This window comes from Chiloscyllium plagiosum, chromosome 4, assembly GCF_004010195.1.
Source record: "Chiloscyllium plagiosum isolate BGI_BamShark_2017 chromosome 4, ASM401019v2, whole genome shotgun sequence".
Lineage (NCBI taxonomy): Eukaryota > Metazoa > Chordata > Chondrichthyes > Orectolobiformes > Hemiscylliidae > Chiloscyllium > Chiloscyllium plagiosum.
Window position 1 is genome coordinate 106188785 of NC_057713.1, and position 20449 is coordinate 106209233.

The 20449-nt window shown below is 41.4% G+C and overlaps 1 protein-coding gene across 2 annotated transcripts in view; it reads right to left on the reverse strand.

Moving 5' to 3' along the window:
• Positions 1-9666, reverse strand: part of stac (SH3 and cysteine rich domain) — a 123125-nt gene extending 113459 nt beyond the window's left edge. The window contains exon 1 of one of the 2 annotated variants that reach the window (XM_043688836.1): positions 8868-9666. In XM_043688836.1, the coding sequence (XP_043544771.1) occupies positions 8868-9002 (135 nt within the window). In that variant the 5' untranslated portion in view covers positions 9003-9666. Of the gene's footprint in view, positions 1-7333; positions 7412-8867 lie in introns of those variants that run through there. The other variant, XM_043688837.1, reaches the window with a different exon arrangement.
• Between the last annotated feature and the right edge of the window lie 10783 nt (positions 9667-20449).

Below are 20449 nucleotides of genomic sequence, written 5' to 3' on the forward strand. Positions count from 1 at the left end.
TTTTGTTGCAGAGCTTCAACATCTGGAGTTCTTTATTGCATTTTAGTAAGGCATATAATGGTGGACAAAGAAATGGCTAGCATTTAAGGATTAATAAATTATTTACAAAAAATACCTTTATATTTAGGCCCAAACCGCTCACAGAAAAGGAGGGTTAACAAGGATTTAGATTAGATTAGATTAGATTACATTACATTACAGCGTGGAAACAGTCCCTTCGGCCCAACAAGTCCACACCGACCCGCTGAAGCGCAACCCACCCATGCCCCTACATTTACCCCTTACCTAACACTACGGGCAATTTAGCATGGCCAATTCACCTGACCTGCACATCTTTGGACTGTGGGAGGAAACCGGAGCACCCGGAGGAAACCCACGCAGACACGGGGAGAACGTGCAAACTCCACACAGTCAGTCGCCTGAGGCAGGAATTGAACCCGGGTCTCAGGCGCTGTGAGGCAGCAGTGCTAACCACTGTGCCACCGTGCCGCCCACCGTGCCGCCCATTTACAGGATGAGCTAAAGATTGTGTTAGATTGAAGGAGGAGGTTTAATGTTACTAAAAGAGAAACAAACCTGAGATATAGGAGGATGTTAAAATTTAGGAAAGAAGTATCAAGAAGTACCAATATATTGAGATGACCAATAAAAAGACTAGCAGAAGATGTTAAAAACAGAACTGTAAATGTAGTGAAACCGCAAATCCACCTGAGATCAAACCTGGTGAAGTTACAATGAAGATTAAGAAATGGGCAGAGATAAGAAATAAATACTTGTATTTTTTCTCACTTGTAGAATACAAAAAAGTGTTCTGAAAATATTGAGGAATCAGGAGTCTAGCAAGAATGAGGAGCTTAAAGAGGCCAGTTTAAGATACTTGATGGGATTGAATTTGATTAATCCTCAGGACCTGACAGACTTGCATTCATAGAGTCATAGAGTCATAGAGATGTACAGCATGGAAATAGACCCTTCGGTCCAATCTGACCAGATATCCCAACCCAATCTAGGCCCACCTGCCAGCACCCAGCCCATATCCCTCCAAACCCTTCCTATTCATATACCCATCCAAATGCGTCTTAAATGTTGCAACTGTACCAGCCTCCACTACTTTCTCTGACAGCTCATTCCATACAAATACCACCCTTTGTGTGAAAAAGTTGTCCCGTAGGTCTCTTCTATATCTTTCCCCTCTCACTCTAAACCTATGCCCTCTAGTTCTGGACTCCCCGACCCCAGGGAAAGGACTTTGCCTATTTACCCTATCCATGCCCCTCATAATTTTGTAAAGCTCTATAAGGTCACCCCTCAGCCTCCGAGGTTCCAGGGGAAACAGCCCCAGCCTGTTCAGCCTCTCCTTATAGCTCAAATCCTCCAACCCTGGCAACATCCTTGTAAAGCTTTTCTGAACCCTTTCAAGTTTCACAACGTCTTTTTTACCCTCAAGTCTGCTTCCCCCATGCAATAAAATCATGTTTGATCTGAGTGTAACCTTGACTTCACTTTCCCGTAATCCTCAAGTCCCTTCTCAAATCAAATATCTGCCTATTTACCATTGAATACATTCAATAGCCATGGTTCCACTACTAGCTTGGAAACAGAATTCCAAACATTATCTGAGTGAAGAAATTCCTTGTCTCCATCTTTAATGGGAAATCCCATTTTGAACCTGTGCTTCCCAGTTCTAAACAACCCCACAAGGAGAAACATTTTCCCAGCATCCACTGTCAAATTCCATCAAAATCTTATGTTTCAATAAGTTTAAACCTCACTCTCTCAAATTCCAATGACGACAGGCTGAACTTTTTCAATGTTTCTTCAAAAGGTAAATGCCTCAATCCAGGGACCTTCTCTGAACTGCTTCCAATGCGAATATATTCCTCCTTAGGATTACCAAACCTGTACTGTATATGGTACTCTAGGTGTCCTTTTACTAATGTCCCACATACATTGCAGCCAAATTTCCTTACTCTAATATATGATTCCCTTTGCAATAAACACCGTTTCACTCACCTTCCAAAATACCTGCTGTACCTGAGTACGAGGACAACCAGATTCCTCGGTATGGTGGAATTTTTTGGTCTCTCTCCTTAAGCTAATGTTCTTCTTTTCTATTCTTCCTGCTGAAGTGGACAACCTCATATCTGCCCATAATCATACTCCTTCTGCCAATTCTTTCCCACCCACTTAATTTACCAGTGTGCAAACTCTTCGTATCCTCTGCATAGTTTTCTTTGCCATACTTGGCAGCAGCAGTAAATTTGGCTTCACAGTCCTGTTCCTGTGCTGTACTGTTCTATGTAATAGAGTTAGTCCCTTAGCCAATCATTAATCTAGATCATATATCATTGAGGCCTCAGCGCTGATTCCGGCACCAAATCCAATCTACCATTCTGAAAATGCCCCTATTTATCCCATCTTTCCTGTTCATTTAGCAGTTCTCCAACAGTATATACACATCAGCACCATAACCTTGTATTTGTGTTAGACTTTAATGTAGCACCTTATCAAATGCCTTCGGAAATCTAAACGCTTTGTTCCCCTCACTCACCCTATTTGTAACATCCTCCAAGCACTCTAGTAAATTCATCAAAAATAAGTTCCCTTTCAAAAAATAATGTTGAATCTGTCTGGTTCTATTTTAACTATTGGTAATCAGAAGTAGGAAAAATGAGCTTAGAATCTGGTAATGGGGCACATAGGAAATCATAAAATTTCTAAACTAAGTCAATGTCACTAAATATTTATGAAAGGCAAATATGTTTGACAAAACTATTAAGATATTCTTGAGGATGTAAGTAATAAGACAGATATGGGGAAAATAAGCATGTAGTGTATTTTGACAACCGAAAATATTCAAGAAGAAATTATCTACACAATTTTAGGACTTATGAGTTTTGGAGCAACGTAATAAAATGGATTGATGATTACTGCCTATGAAACAGAGACAGGAACAAATGGTATATTTTCAGATTAGAAGATTGTACCTCGTAACTATGCACTACAAAAATTATTGCTTGAGCTTTAGCTATTTACAAACACTATTAATGACTTGGATCAGGAGACTAAGTGTAACATATTTTAGTTGGTGATGATATAAAGTAAAGTACAAAGGGAATGTAAAGATGCTGCAGAGGATATAACAGGTTGAATGAGTGGGCAAGGAAATAGTTTCTGAAATACAATGTGGTGAAAAATAGAGCTTAATATTGTTTTAAATGGCAGACGAGGAAATATGTGCATTTAGAAGACCCTAGATGTCCAGATATGTTAATTATAAAAAGTTAACAATCAGATCAGCAAGCAGTTAGGAAAGAAGGTTGTAGTTCAAAATTTGTTACAAGAGGATTAAAGTATAAGAGTAAAGTTTCTATAAACACATTTGATATGTGAAACTTGAAAGGGTTCAGAAAAGATTTACAAGGATGTTGCCAGGACTGGAGGCTTTGAGCTATAGGGAGAGGCTGAGTAGGCTGGGGCTGTTTTCCCTGGAACGTCGGAGGCAGAGGGGGTGACGTTACGGAGGTTTATAAAATCATGAGAATAAATAGACAAGGTCTCTTCCTTGGGGTGGGGAAGTCCAGAACTAGAGGGCATAGGTTTAGGGTGAGAGGGAAAAGATATAAAATAGACCTAAGGGGTAACTTTTTCACGCAGAGGGTGGTACGTGTATGGAATGAGCTGCCAGAGGAGGTGGTGTAGGCCAGTACAATTGCAATATTTAAAAGGCATCTGGATGGGTATATGAACAGGAAGGGTTTGGAGGGATATGGGCCGAGTACTGCAGGTGGGGTTAGATTGGGTTGGGATATCTGGTTGGCATGGATGAGTAATGACTCTATGACATTAAGCACAGAGTGGCCTTGTCTGGAACAGTGGAGTAAGCTTTCATCTCCTTAGCTGAGGAGATATATTTTTCCTCTAAAGTTCACTAAGCGGTTCCTGGAATGAGGGAACTATACTTCTGAGAGGAGATTGAGTAGAAAAGGCCTTTGTTCCCTAGAGTATACAAAAAGACGAGGTGATCTAATCACAACATATAAAATTCTCAAGAGGTTCTCCAAGCTAGATGGTGAGAAAATGCTTTCTGTGTCTTGGGAATCCAGAATTCAAGATCTATCTCAGAAAACAGGATCAGAGAGTGTGAAGAGGAATTACTTCACTTAAAAGATTTTGAATACTCTACCCCAGAGATCTGCAGATGACCACTCATTGAATATATTCAGATAGATAGATCTTTGGGTGCTTGCAGAATTAAAAGATTTGGGGAACAGTATAGGGAGGTAGAGTTGAGATAGAAGATCAGTTTGATTTGGTTGTCTGGGGAACCAGACTCAAAAGGGCCAAATTTTATATTTTGGCTTCTACATACTTTCTTTTTTTATGAAAAAATGTTTTTGGTTATACAGCTTTTCATCATGATGAATAAAAGGTAATTTTCAACTGCAATACAGAACCTTCTGCTATAATGCACGTTTCATTAAATAGGAATTCGATGCAATATGACTGACGAATCCGGGACACTGTATCTAAAGCATGAACTTTTAAAACATGTGTTGGTTGTAATGCAATTACATTGTCAACACTTTAAATGCTGTTTCTAAAGCGTGACTTTTCTATAATGCGGGGTTACACAAGAACGCAACCATCACGTAGTAGAAAAATTGCTTGTACCTGGATGTTAAACTGGTAGAGCTCAAGCCTAGTCCAGTGAAGAACGGCCCTTATCCCTATCACACTGAGAAACATGAAATGAAAATCGAGACATGTTCAACAATAGGCAGATGATTCAATCTACAAGGTTATCACCTGAGCAGTTAAGACTGAAAGTTACTCTCATATTTCCTTACAATTCAGTTCTTGATCCATTCTTCTGTATTGATAAATGGAGCTTTTCCTTTTTACAGCTGCAGACTGATCTCCTGTGTATTTCCAACTTTTCCCTGTTTCTGTCAAGAAAACTGCATAATGTTGGGTACACTACTTAGCATATGCCAAATGTACTATATGGGGAATAAAATAAAATAGATGTTTTGCATACTTTGAAACGTAGCGTAAGGTTTTTCTGACATGCAAACTATTCCACAGTTACCTTTATGTTGCTTTCATGGGATAGATGATTAAAATATCTTAGTTGTGTAGCATATTATTTGGAAAATGACTTTGAAATCTTAGTTGTAAACATCATCTATTTGCAGTAGACTCAAATGACCAAATGGACTACCTGCTCCAACTTACAATGGAAAACATTGCAGCAATAAGGTAATCAATAGGAGGGATTTGATTGTGCACTTGAGCAATACCTCATAGTCAGACACAGATATATATCCTGTCAAATAGAACCATTAGGCAAAGTGAGTGTTTTGAAAACAAGGACAGACATCTCTACCAGTTTATTTCAAAACACAAGAATAAATAAATGCAGATTTAATTGTGAAAATCAAATCCAACAAGATAAAGCTGTTTTGTTTTCTCTTCAGGCCTGACATTCAACTCTTCGACCATGAGTGGGCAATAACTCTGAACCAGAAAAAAAATGTTTGTCACAGATTAATATATAAAATATTCATTTTAAAGGTTGTATCTTCCTAGGTATTAATTGAGTCCATTTTATAGTGCAACTTAACAGTTTGTAAACTACTTCTAAAAGTATTTTTACAAACTTTCTAAATAATGATTTACAAGTAAACCAAAGAACTGTGGAGGCTGGAAGTCTCAAACAAAAGCAGAAATTGCTGGAGAAACTCAGCAGGTCTGGCAACATCTGTAGACAGAAAAGAGAGTTAATGTTTTGAGTCCAATAACTGACTGAGAAAGGGTCATTCGACCTAAAATGTTAATTCTGATTTCTCTCCACAAAAGTTGCCAGACCTGCAGAGTTTCTCCAAAAATTTCTGCTTTTTTGTTAATGATTTACAAGTGACCAGCCGAATTTCTTTTTAGAACTGAGTCTCAAACAAATGTTGTGTTTGCTGTGCCATTTTAAGATCTGCCAAAGCACATACTCTTCCTAATTTAGCCTGTTATGTCTCAATCTAGTTATTAAACCAAGACACAATAATGTATATTTGTATTTACATCATACATTTAATTCAATTAAGCATCTCTAGGCATTTCATAGGAGCATTATCAAGCATACTTTAATATTGAGGCAGATAAGAATTTTAGGGTAATTAACCAACATTTCCTGAAAAAGATTGAGAGTCCACACAGTGGAAAATTGGTGGAGTCAGAGAGTTTAGGGAAGGAATTGCAAAACTTTGTGCATTAACAGCTTAAATCAGATCCATTAATTAAGGAAACAACTGAAATTGGGGATGGTTCAACAGACAAGAATTTGAGGAGTCCAAATATATTGGAGAGTTGTGGAGGCTGGAGCCGATGGTAGGTAGAGAGAAGACCATGGGGTCAATGCTAGTTAGTGACTATAGGGTAATGGATGAATAGGACTTGGTGGGAATAAGAATGTAGGCAGCAAGGTTTTGAATGCAGTGCAAGAGGGCAATGGTTTTGTCAAGTCTAGAGATAACAAACAGGTTTACAGGTAACCTGCTGATTAGAGTTCAGCTGTAAGTGACCTAAGGCAGGGATATTTTTGGAGGCAAAATAGATTTCAGTTAAGCAGATATATATATATAATATCTCATGGTTAAGTATAACTCCAATATTGCAAATGAAGTAGTTCAGCTTTCGGCTCTTGCCAAAAAGGGATGGTTAATGGCTAGGGAATGGAAATTACAGTAGGCACTGAAGGCATGGTTTTGATTTTTCGGAAGTTGAGAAAAATAGTGATCATGTAGAGTTGAATGTTATCAGTACACATGTGAAAAATAACATTGTTTTCTTGAATATTGTTGCCAAGGAGCAGAAATAGGAGAATGCAAAGTTAGATCTTTGGGGCATGTCACAACAAATAGTGCAGAATCTGAAAGGGACGATAATGTAGGCTTCAATTCAATGGCTACAATTAAATAACTAAGAATGAAATGAGACTAGTACCAGCCCACTCAACTGTGAGAGGGGTTGGAAAGGATGCTGTAGACAGATTGAGGAGAAATACTTTAACACTATTATGATCACAAAGGACGTAATCTGTGATTTTGAAAAGGGATGCTTCGGAACAGTGGCAGGGCTTGAAATCTGATTGGTAGGATTCAAATATGGAGATGTGGGGAAGATGGACATGAATTTGGGAAGTGACAACACATCAAAGGTCCACGGAGAGGAAAGGCAGTTTGAAAATGCAGCAGCACTTTGGAAGGACAATAGGTTCAAGGTTTTTTTTGAGCAGAAACACATGATGGCAGATTTGTTAAAGAGCAAGACTGTGTACCTGGTCAGTGAGAAGTGTTTCATCAACCAACATGGGAACCACGGAGAGAGGTTGCTCAGCTGTTTAGCAGCAGTTGGCTCAAGGCAGAAGAGATGGGTCCCATGGAAAGATTTAGCTGAGAGCATGAAGGGAAGAAAGTATGACAGTAAATTGAGAATAATGCATGTTCAGGATAGGTTAATGGAAGTTTGGACTGGCTGAAGCCACTGATTGCACAGTCCCTGTTTTGGTGACAAAGAAATAAAGAGCCTAATGCACTTCTGGTTGGAGGGGAGGACAATGGAGGAAATGGACAGTTTTAAGAGGTCTATCTGTATCACAGAAAAGACATTTAGGGTTATCTGACTATACCAGGATAATCTGGAAAAGCAGTTTTGGCAGATGACAACAGGACTCATGATTGAGTAATAACAATAGAATTTTAAACAGCTCAAAATAAATTCTATTTTTTTTGGAGAGCAGGCAATCTGCTTCCCCGTTATGATGTTGACATGGATTTTAACAAAACATGGGATCAGATATATAGTGTAATTGAAGATTGAATTCCAGAATGTTTAAATTCGTGTCATCTGTGGAATTTTTGCTTTAGGTACAAAATAGCTTTGAATCATATTATTTTGGAAATAACTGTGATGAACCTGCAATTGGAAGGAGTTCTAAACCAAAGTAATGAATTAGCGAGTGTCCATTTTTAATATTTCTTTGAAGTCAACTCTTCTTGTTTCTAGGAAACTTGTGTGTGGGTGGGGGGGGGGGGGGGGGGGGGAAGGAAGTGGAGATTCTAACATAGCAGTATAATTTCTCAGCAATGGGGGATGATTTCTACACAGCCTCTTGCTACTGGGGGCAGAAGAAACTCTGTAGCAAGTCGCTGGGTGAATGGGGAATCAGTCTCTCTCTTTATTGCCCTGGGTGAGCCAGTTTCAGATTAGGGACCATTGCTGGAGCTGGGGATGGGGTACTGTTCTCTCTCTCTCGCCCCTCATTGGGGCTGCTGGTGGTGGGGAGGAGGGCGAGGAGAAGCCAATCTCTCCCTATTACCCTCTCACTGCTGCTGGAGAGGGGCAACACCCTCACTGGGTGCTATCTCCCCACAACCTTCCTCTCCCTAGAAAGTCTAGTTGCCCCACAGAGCCTTACTGAAGGGTTTGGAACATGGATTTCTCTCCATACAGACCCTGATGTGGCAGGTTGGGTTTACAGTATAAGTCAAAAGGGCATGGGGATGAATGGTGGTGAGTGAGTTCCCCCCCCCCCCCTCCCCCCTCTCTCTCTCCATAGCACCTTACTGGGGTGTGGGAATAAAAAGTGAGTCTCTCCCCCAACGTTCTCCCTTCTGTAGTTCTCTCCCTCTCTTGCCCATCCCTTTGGTGTCGGGGCTTGAGTGAAAGGGGAGAGCACCCTGCAGCAGCAGCAGCACAAGACCCCGCTGCACTCCGATCCCCCTGGGGGGAGATACCAGCACCCAAGGCCGCTCGGCCCGCTGCCCAATGGCCAGCCTCTCCATTCCGCCCCCGCCCCCCAATGCCTGTACCTTGGACTCCCTCTGGCTCAGGGTTGAAACCGGGGAGACGGGTGTCTCTCCGCCGAGCCGCTCGTTTTCTTTCTCTGTGTCCCCAGCGCCGGGGCTGCTGCCGGTCTCCTCCGCTGGTATTTCCCGGTTTGGCATCTTGCACTCTCCCTCCCCGCTCAGGGCATTCCCGGGAGCGAGCGAGCGAGCAAAGATCGGGGAGGCGCCCCGGGACGGGGTAGGCGCCTGCAGAATGATGAATGAATGACTCGACTGGCGGCGGCTGGCTGCTTCCTTCCTCCCGCACCGATGGCCACAACTCCCAACTCTGTGTGGAGTTTATTCCTCTCTCTCTCTCTCTCACTCTCTCTCTCTCTGTCTCTCCAGTGGCTTTTACCCTCCGGGCTCCTCACGTACTTCCGGCTGCGTGATGGATAAGAACAGCCGAGGGAGAGGCTTCAATCCCGGGAGCGGAGTCCGGGGAGAGGAGCCCGGGGAGAGGAGCCCCTGGCCCGGGGAACAGTAGCCTCACCCCTCGCTGCTGCTGCTGCTGCTGAGGCAACTTCCCAGCGCCCTCGCTGCTGTCCAGCCCAGCACCTGTAGCTGCCCTGACTTCTTGTTGATCAAAAGTCTCCCTCAGAATCCCGGCTTGTGTTGTTGTTGTTGTTTGCAGTCGGCAACCTTCCACATGCCAGCACCGTGCAAGTGTTGCTCAGCGCACACTCCCGCCCGCTCTCACAACTGGTTTAACTTTTATGATTTGCCAATGCGCAAAACAAGAATGACAAGGATGTTCCCTAGATGGCTATGTTCCCTGCCCTCCACTGGGGTAAGTGATCCTTCTACCCAACTGCCGCTTCAGACTAAAAAGGAGGCATTTAAACAGCAGGTTTGGAAGTTTAGAAAAAATGTTCCACACTTTCTGCCTGTCAGCAGCTTTGCAACAAATTGACGCTTGGTTGTTCCTTAATATACGCACGTCTTTCATTCCTGCCGTTTGCAACAAGATCCAAGCTTAATCCGTCTCTTCTATCCTTGATTATGCTTATTTCTGTTTGAGTTTTGCTCTGACTGTTTTAGTCTGTCAAAGAATGATTTTTTTAAAAAAATGGATTCGGCGTTTACTGAAAGGTCAGATCATTTGCAGACCTGGCTCAAGTGGTAAACGAGTCAGAATTGTATCTGATCGCACTCTGGCAAGATTATAAATGGCCACGTTACTATAATTACACATTTAATATCACTCACAATTGTTCCCTGATGAAGTATAGACCAGAAATTTACAAAGTAAAACAGAAGCGATAGGAATTAATCCTTTGCAAATTGTAGAACAATTTGTACCACTTCATAGTCAAACTAAACTGAGCAACATTCACGCGTTAAGGTTCCCCGTTGAGCTTAATGGCGATCGTGAAATTACAATATGAGAATTTATTCCTGCGGCAGCTATTTAAGATTTGGAATTAACAATGCCATCAATTATGGAGCTGACATCACTCTCCAGTTTGGAAGCAGATAAAGTAGTCACCGAAGCTGAACTCTAGCAGGTCCACAATTGCTACTGAAAGCGTTTTAATTTCCTTCTGAGATTTTAAATCATCTTTTGAGCCGGCTGCCATCCACAGCTTTGAAGACTGTGCAGAATTTACTCAGCGACATGGGCACTGGAGAGAACGAAATAATAAAATTCTCAATGTCGTGGTGGGGGGAGCCCGATTTTCACCTTAAGGTTTCAACCACGAGATGAGAATCTCTCTCGTGAAGGTCCTATTTGAAATAAAAATCAGGAACGGCTGGGGAAACTCCAAGTGACTCCAAAGTTTAAGTCTGTTTCTCGCTGTAAAGATACTGCCAGACCTGCTGAGTCCCTCTATCACTTACTGTTCTTATTTCAGATTTTCAGCATCCACAGCATCTTGCTTTTATTTGAAGGCCTTATTGGTAGGTATTGTCATCCCAAAATCTTGCCTTGTGTATTTGCAGGTTGTATGTCCCAGTTGGTGGGAAGATATTAGACAGTGCCAATTCCTGATTTAAAAGTCAGAGTGGTTACTCAGTGCTGCGGAAACCAGTGTTTTCTCTGGCCATCCATGTTGGCCATAATCTCGGAGCATCCTCCATGGGCAGCAACTGCCTTTACTCTCCATCAATGGAAATTGGCATTGACAAAGCACCAGCCTCACCACATCATCATGGCATGCCTTGGACTAACTTACCACAGTTCACCAGATCATTACTGCATCTTACGCATTGGAAGAGAGTGCATCATGGGCCTTTTGATTTCTTTGTGATCACTCATTTTGTGTTTACTTGCATATTCACAGCTTCTCTGTCTTGCCTTTTTGCGCATCATGCATTCATTCAGAACTTACAGACTGCAGTACATCTACCTTGTGACCACATACAGAAAGCCAAACTGCTTGTTGTGGTTGCCAACACTGAAGAGTCAACAGCATGGACACGTTACTGTACAGGACTGTGCTACATCCATGTCACACTCACAGCATATGCCAGATACTTATGTCACAAACACAATACATGCACTTCAACCAAATGGCCATGTCTGAATGTTGAAAGGGAATAGCCCTTAGTTCAGTCAAGAGGACTATAGGTAGGGGATCTCCCAACAGTGAGTCTAGGGCATTGCCTGATTTCTGGCTAAGGAGCTGACCGTTGTCAGATGGGCATTTGGTGCAATCAGGGTCCACATCCTCACCTTCTGGAGTTTGGTCCATAGTCATTCCTGCAGTTTGAGTCCAACCAGATTGGGATTACTGTTTGGGGAGCTTTACAGGAATCAGTTGGGGGTTGATCTACCCTCAGTTGGTCACAATCAGTCTGGGAGTTTGGCCATCAAACATCAGGTGGAATTATCGGATGAATGCTGTGATGGGGAATTTGGGGGAGAGTGGGGATTGGAGCCAGCATCATTGGATGCAGAGGGGACAATCACTGTACAGAGGGATAGTTTAAGACATAAAGGTGGATGCCGATATAGCATGACAGGACAAGGAGGGCATTCAATGGTCACGAGCACCCTGGTTTCAATGGGGCTACATTGGATAATGATGTTGAACACAGTTATGTGGTAAGCCTAAGACCTGTATACACTGCAGAGATGAATAGAGAAATAAAGTGGTTGGGTGGGAACAAGGGGTGGGGGGGGGGGGAGGGGGGGGGTTCAAACCTGAGAGGATTGACATAAATGCAAAATGGAACATGAAGATTGTTGGGGGCACCATGTGGAGCCTATAACTCCCTCTTGATCAATCTGGAAAGCATTCCATCTTTAACTGAATGACAACCGTGCAATAAACATGAAAAATGTCTGCTAGTACACCCAGACTGCATGGAATAAATTTGGTTGTCACCTGTGTGAGATTGGGCTCCACTCCTGGGCAATGTGAGGACCTTCAAGGGGTGAATGCAATAGTCAAGTACTGTCACATTCAACTAAATGTCACTGTAGTCCCATTAGAGAGACAGGCGACTGATGGTTTAACCTGAGGGTCACCTCAGGCAAGGGGTGAGGTTGTGAAGGCATGGTAACCTCAGCTGGTGTGGGAATTGAACTGATATTGTTGGTGTTATGCTGTATCACAAATCAGCCATCCAACTAACTGAGCTAATCACATGAAGAAATCATGGCAAAAGATCCCCTTAGGCTGCAAAGGAACTTCTGGTGGGTAAGAGTTTAAGGAGTTCTGGGTGAGTAGTGGGTGGTACTGCTGTTGAATGTGAATGTCCCAGGGCACTGTAATCAAACCATTTGTCATCTGGAGCTAGGCTTATGATCTGAGGTGGTGAGTGACCATGCTATGTCTGTGATACATTTGGTATGACTGTCTGCTTCCAATGACATCCAGTGATCTGTGTGGGATCTCATATTCCTCAACCTACAAATGTTTTAAGGCAATTTGTGCCAAATCTCATGGTTTCATCACATTTCTTTGTGATGCTATCAGTGTTACTCCCTGAGCTTGCAGCTTTGCCAACATAGCTGGCTTCTGCAGGTACAGGGTATTATAGACGGTACTTAAGTTACGTTGCATGTCATAATGTAGCTGACTTCATTAAAAGGAAAGGATTGAATTTTGTCAATGTATGAGTCATCTGTGATCATCACTAACACATCTTAGAAGTCTGTGTCAGGTACGCTGGAAGCTGCCCTTATGTCTATAACCTTGATAATTCTTAGGCTCCTGCTCCATTCCAAAATCCAGATGCCTCATGAGAATGGCTGTTGGGTGATTCAAACTTCCGACTCCAACCATGGCTATAGAATTTCTGTGCAACTCCTTACCTGGGGTCAAACATTTGATACAATGCAGTCTATGATTCCACCAGGGTCATTGTGGAATACACAATGGCCTCCTCAAGATAACGTTCTGATGCTTAGATTGATCTGGAGATGTCCTGAATGAGTGATTAGGAAATGCAGAGGGTAGAAAAGGTGAGTAGGTTTGGGAGGATGAGGTGGTTGACAGCCATTGAAGGACGATGCTATATGCAAGATTGAGAATGGTACTCCATGAGCCTTGGTGAGAAGTAGGTGCAGAAGTAGAGTTAGAGTGAGTACAAAGTAGCAAAAGAAGAAGATGACATATCGCCTTGCAGACCTCAGAAGGTCATTAAGTTGACTGCAGCATTTCTGCACATTCTGTCAAACGGTGGCTGCTTTGGACAAAGGCTGGCAGTGTCTGGTGGTCCTGGAGAAAGTGGACAAATTTTCTCTCTATCACCCCATCCAGGCTGGACCATTGGGTTCCTGTTGATGAAGCGGGGTATTATCTTGCCTCTCTTGTCTATGTTGTTCTGAATTGCATAACACACTAAGGCTACTTCTGGCTTGCAGGAAATAGTGTGCAGCTAGGTCTTAAAGGTGGTGCCCATGGCATGAATACCAGTATATCCTAGTATTGATGACCACTTCTGCTTCTGCTGAGCTCAAGAATGTATGAGAGCCATGTCATGAAGGTAGGATGTATAATTAATGAGATGAGCAGAGAAATGTGTGGGAAAAGTCACCAAGGCTCACAGAGGAAAACCCTCCAAGAAACTCCCAGAAATAGACACTGAGCCAAAATATAAGAAAATTCAGCCTGCTCTGTTTTAGTAAGCAAGCTGTTCAGCTTTCAAAACTAGTTCACTCATCCAAATGCAAGTTATGTGGGTTCAGAAAATAACATTTTAGAACACAATATGTGACTAATAAGAGACATGCATTCAGTGCAGCATGTTTGGAAGAGATAGGTGACTTTGGACCAATGGTTCTCAACACTTCTCATCACTGGGGAATTCCTCTTGGCATTTCTGGGTCTGTTGTAGATCGACAGAGATTGATGAGTTTACAACTCCATTGCCATTGTATTATACAGCTACCAGGATGGTAGAAAGTGAACTAGTTGGACCTTAGTCTCATTCCTGCAGTTGTTATATTCCTGTGAAAGAAATGCACTGGCATGTCCACTGTTCCTGTTCTGTGTTCAACACTGTACTTCCTGGGTTACATCTACCCTTCCATTAACTTGCTAACTACTCAAGCAGCAGTACAGTACATTATTTTCAAATACAACTTAGTTGCAATGCCTTCTGCTTATGCTTTCTAATTTTTCTTACTTTTTAAAAATCTCTCCTTTATTCCCTCAATCCGTTCTGTTTATATCTATTCATATATTTATTTTGTTTTACTCTCGCTTGCCTGTAGTCCCTTCCTCATTATTCCCTCTGTTTATCCTTTCATTTCAGGAGTCACTTTTGGGCAAAATATTTGCGAGGTATCAGATGCAATATTGATATTGTTGTTCAGTTATTGGATTAATGTTTACACTGCAGATATAGTGCAATGTCAGTGATAAGCATGAAAATCCAATTTATGCTGTTGGGTGCCAAATCTGCCATTATATAATTTCTGGCTGGTATTTTAGCCTTGTGCTGAATTAAGTAAGTAAAGACAAATTGAATTTTAATGTGAATATGGATGAGTTCTGTCTTAACACATTTACATTCAGGAATAAATAACTGGTATCAGTATAAACTACCAGATTTTCATTGAAAAAAAAAGATCCACTTCACTACTCATTCAGGTAAAAAATAATCTGCTTCCCTTATCTAGTCTGGCTTGTATGTGAACCCAGTCCAACACCAACATAGCTTACTCTCTGAAAATAAGGTTCCAATCATTTTTAAGAATTAGTAAATACACCACTTTAAGTCTAAACGGTTTTGTTAAAATATGTCTACATAATTTACTCAGGCTCAGTGTGTTTTCAGGAAATTAGTAGAAGACAGAATATTTGTTGCAAATATCTGATGTATGGTTTGGTATATAACGTTTAGTTTTGGAAATTAAATTTAACAGTATTAATTGGGATAAATGAAATTGAAGTGTGTCATATTTATCACATTTTACAAGTTGTGGTCATTGTGTTTTAAGAGGTTACGAGCTAAAAAGATAGGATTAGATCCAGCAGCTGGGCTTGCTGAGCTGAGGACATGCTTGCAATAATGATATTCCAGAAAGATTATTTGTTTTAAGAGTTACGATACATTAGTTAGGTTCATTTACTGAATTCTGAGGCTGTAAAACACATTTCCTTCATCAGATCAAACAAGAAATTGTAAATAATGGTTACTGAAACCTAAGATTCAGGTTAAGGATTGGTCAGAAGTAGGCTGTCATTGTTTCAGTGAGTAGAGTTCAAAAAGATTGCCAGGTTTCAATTTATCTAGGTGTTTGTTTACTGGGAGAAGTTGCAGTTAGGAGTTGGGTGGGTATTAAACTGAAGAAGTGCTATTGTTAACTGATCCAGGCAGTTGGGCCTCAGAAATCCTAGAAGGTGGTGGCTCCATACCATGGAAAAAAAGAGTTAGGGCTAAAACAAAGCTCTGAGAGCCATTGATAGTTCAGCTCAATCAGAATCACTAACCTTTTTATACTAGGTGTGTCTCCAACCATTGGAGATTTTTGGCAAAATCCCATTCACCTCAAATTTCATTGGGGCTACTTGATGTCACATTTGGAGCCAAGGGCAGTCATTCTGACCTGCCCTTGATTGCACTGTCAGCCACATTTAGCATCACTTTTCTGATGTTTGAAAGGGAACTGCTGGGCCCTCTTTAATTGACTGGATTGGCTTTGTTATGCTTATTTTGGCAGGAAATGCCTGGGCAATTTTTCACATTGTCTGTCTGGTAGTTGCTGTTGCAGCTGTACCAGAACAGCCTGACTAGGCATGCAGCTAGTTCTGGAACACGGGACTTCAGTGCTATAGTCGGGTGTTGTCAGGGTCTGGAGCACTTACTGCAACTTGTGCCTTGCAAAACCTGCGGTAGCTGATTTGCCTGAAAACTGCCGTCTTTAATGCTATGAGAAGCCCCGCCTCAACTTGCCAATGAAGCATGTTCCAAATGCTCAACTTCTGCTACCTTGTAGAACAAAAGCAGCAGATGTATAGGAACAGCTTCATCTGCAAGTCATACACCATCATGATTTGGATCGATATCTCTCTTCCTTCATTGGTGCTGAATAAAAGTATTGGAACTCCCTTCCGAGCATGCTCTATGGCTGTATCTGAACCAGATCGATTACCGTTCAAGAAGAAGCTCACTATCATCTTCTTCAGGACAGTTAAGAATGGGCAATAAGTTCTGGCTTAGCCAACAATACCCAGATTTCACAATGAATAAAGAAAATACAGGGCAATTTTGATTCTGTGCATATTGTTGATATTTCTTTTTCAAAGTAATGTCTAGGCTAGTGAAAATTGATGCTGAAGAAATAAGATGCTTTTTCCAGTGCCACACTTTTCGACTGCTGAAGAAATAAGTCAAATTTAGGTAAAAATCAAAAGAACTGCGGATTCTATAAATCAAAAACAAAAACAGAAATTGCTGGAAAAGCTCAGCAGGTCTGGCAGCATCGGTGAAGAGAAATCAGGAGTTAATGTTTCAGGTCCAGTGACCCTTCCTCAGAACTGGATTTAGATATTTGCAAATTTCTGAGTAAAATAATTTTAAATCAAAACTCAGTAGTAGAAAGCTCCAGGGACAATAAAAATCAGACCTTCCAGTGATTTTGGTTTGAAAATAATGAAAACAATTGTTTTACATGGGGATAAAAATTAATGGGGATATGCAGGAATATAGGGTTGAGGTTAAAATCAGATCAGCCATGATCTTATTGAATGGCAGAGTAAGCTTGAAGGGCTGAATGGCCTATTCTTGTTTCTTGCTCATATGTGACATAAGTAATGCTAATTCAAGAGCATATACTGTCATTTCTATATGATCACTAATTTGTCTGCTTTGTATGGTAAGACCTCACATTAGGTCACATTGCTTAGTGTCATTTATTTTTAAATTGCTTTATTCTCCGTGGTTTGTTTCTCTGAGTTACGATTTCTGTTTTAATGTAGTCATCAGAAGTATTGCACATTGTCATTAGCAGAGCAATGGAAGAGTACTGTTAAGAGCTTTGCTGCAACCTCAGAAGTTAGCTTGGGAGGTTCTCAGATCAGTATGCTCCCAACTTGCTCACTGGCTTGATCCCATCCTGCTCAATCTCAGTACTTTCACTCTACCTTGTGCCTTGCTCCCACCCTGTTCACTGCTTAGCTGGTTTACTTCCTACTTCATTGCAATGGTCATAACTACTATCATTGTTTCAGGGTCCAGATAACTGAGAACAGAGAGGCAATCACAGAGGATCAGAGAGAGACTCGTTGGAGATCAAGAAGCAACTTCATGGGGACCTCAACTTTCGTTTATACACCTGTTATGAGAAAGCCTGATTCACCGCTTAATTGTTTCATTTAAAATCGCATTTCTAAAGAACACAACTGGATGTTAAGCAAGGAACCCCTGAGCGTTTAAATAAGTTCTGAAAGAGCTGTTTTGTCAGTGAGTTAAATTGTGAACCAGCTGCTACTTTGAAAATTGTGCACTTCCTTGGCTTTAGAATGCTATTATCATCTCCCTGAAGATAATACAAGTAAAGACATGGGGAGATGCTAAATTTGTTCATGTAACTCTTCCATTCTGTGCAACGTTCACAGCTATAATTGTAGAATCCCACATGGGCTGCTCAGGTAGTACCTGGCAGTGATGCCTGGCTCAGGAAATCAATGTAGTCCATTTGGCACTCCTTGAAGTTGTGCTACCAGAATGAATTATTTTCCCCTTTGTTTAAATACACAGGAACAGTACCAGACTGATTAATTTGTACTGCAGAATCAACGTGCTTCATAATTGACAATTGCTACGTAAGAGATTGAAAATAATGGAGCCACTGCAAAAGCAGATGATATTTGAGCTATTAAATGGTTTTAGGAACAGAAAGGAAGGAAAGAATTAGAAAGAATAATAGATCAGAAATCAATGCGGAAAGCAAAATAAAGAATTAACAAAACAAGTTGTAAGAAGAAGTATTTATTTGTAATGATAGAAGCTGCAGGAACCAGAATAGCAAAAAACCTGAAATGAAACAATGTGAAAAAAAAAAGAAAATTTGAAAGCTTTCAATAATTAGAACGAAAATTAGATTTTATTGTCATGTGTACTGAAGAATAGGGATACATGAACGCAGTGAAAAGTGTACAAAGTCACCATTCTCCGGTGCCATCTTGGTTACAAAACTAGAGTAAAAAACAAAATTTAAACGAACCAACATGTAAGAAAACATCCAAATTTTAAAGTTTAAAATTATATCTGTAAACGTACTTGGAACAATCAGTTACCATTGTGGGTACCTGGACCTAGCCATGGCATGGACAGCCTGTGAGTCTCGCATGGACAACTGGGAGGAGCTGCATTCTTGTTGCTGCTGACGATGCTGCTGCCGTCTCTGATCACTGGCAGGAGCTTTGCCGTTGCTGTCGATGCTGCCACATCCAATTGCTAGGGCTGCCAGGAGGCTACTGCCATCATGAGAAAGGCCCGCTCTCACTTCTGATGTTGTGCTGCTGCCTTTTTCAGTCACCTTGGAGACCACTGCTTCAATCCCATCACCTCTGACTGCTGGGAAGCTGCTGCCTTCTATGCATTGCCCACTCTTTCTGCTATGCTAATGCCACTGAATTACAGTAAAAGTCTTTTAAGAAAAGAAAACTAAGAAAAGAAAACTAAGAAAAACAACAAAAGAGAAGTCAATAAAGAAGAAAAGAAAAAGTAAGAAAGGAAGCAGGCGGGAATCAGATGAGCATGGGGCTAGCCCTGCTACTCTGCTGCGGCCATCTTGAATAAGAAATATGAAACAACATGAAAAAATAATAAATGTGTAAAACAAAGAGGAATTGCTAAAAAGGGGAAGGACTGAAACTAGAAATGAGAATAAAGATCAGAAATTATCAATGGAATCAGAGAAAACAGAAAAATAAGTACAAAATAGAGGAAATGTTAAAGGAGAATCAGCGAAATAGATGAATCAATTAAAAAGTGAATAATTTTGGAGAAATATGAAATGACTCAACAAAAAGGAATTAGTGCAAGGAACAAGGAATCATTCACTAAAAACAATACAATCAGATTATAATTTGTGAAAAATAGGATTCTGGAAAATAACAGATTCAATTCAAAGATAGTGAATGAGTCAAAGAACCACTTAATGGTAACAAAAGCAAGAATCAGTTTAACAAACAAGTTGTTTCGGTGTGTATAAATACACAAGCCAATGAATAAGCAACAAATGAAACAAGGGGAATTGGTGACAAGGCACAAAGTCATAGCAAGAGAAACATCAGCAAAAATGATTCTTTCTCTGATAACTTTTTAACAAAATATTCTAAACAAAAGTAACAGGATTAATGTTTCACCATGAGTAGCCAATATGGCAGATTATGGCCTCCATTTTCTTTACAGCAGATGAGAAAAGTGGGCAGTTACCATCTCTCTGCAAGGTTAATGGGTAGGGTGTGTGGGGCTCATTTGTTGAGATCTGGGGGCATTCGAGGCTGGGGAATTTACTGGTGAAAGCCCCTAGTTTTGCCTCTTACCTTCCCCACCCTCTCTTGCTACAGCACCACCCAATGAGCCTATTCCTCAAAAAAGGCTGCTCACTGGTGTAGCTCTTCAAGGCTGCACAGCATGGACGTTCAGAGATGCTTTTCAGCTCTTTGAAGTCGGCAGCCTCGGGCAAGATTTCAGTTGGATGAGAAACTGACTGGATGATTGGATGAGAAACTGACCATCTTCTGCAGCTACACTGGCACCACCCCCCACCTTTTCCTCCGCTACATCGATGACTGTATCGGCGCTGCCTCGTGCTCCCACGAGGAGGTTGAACAGTTCATCCACTTTACCAACACCTTCCACCCCGACCTCAAATTCACCTGGACCGTCTCAGACTCCTCCCTCTCCTTCCTAGACCTTTGCATTTCTATCTCGGGCGACTGAATCAACACGGACATTTACTATAAACCGACTGACTCCCACAGCTACCTAGACTACACCTCCTCCCACCCTGCACCCTGTAAAAACGCCATCCCATATTCCCAATTCCTTCGTCTCCGCCGCATCTGCTCCCAGGAGGACCAGTCCCAAAACCGTACAACCCAGATGGCCTCCTTCTTCAAAGACCGCAATTTCCCCCCAGACGTGATCGACGATGC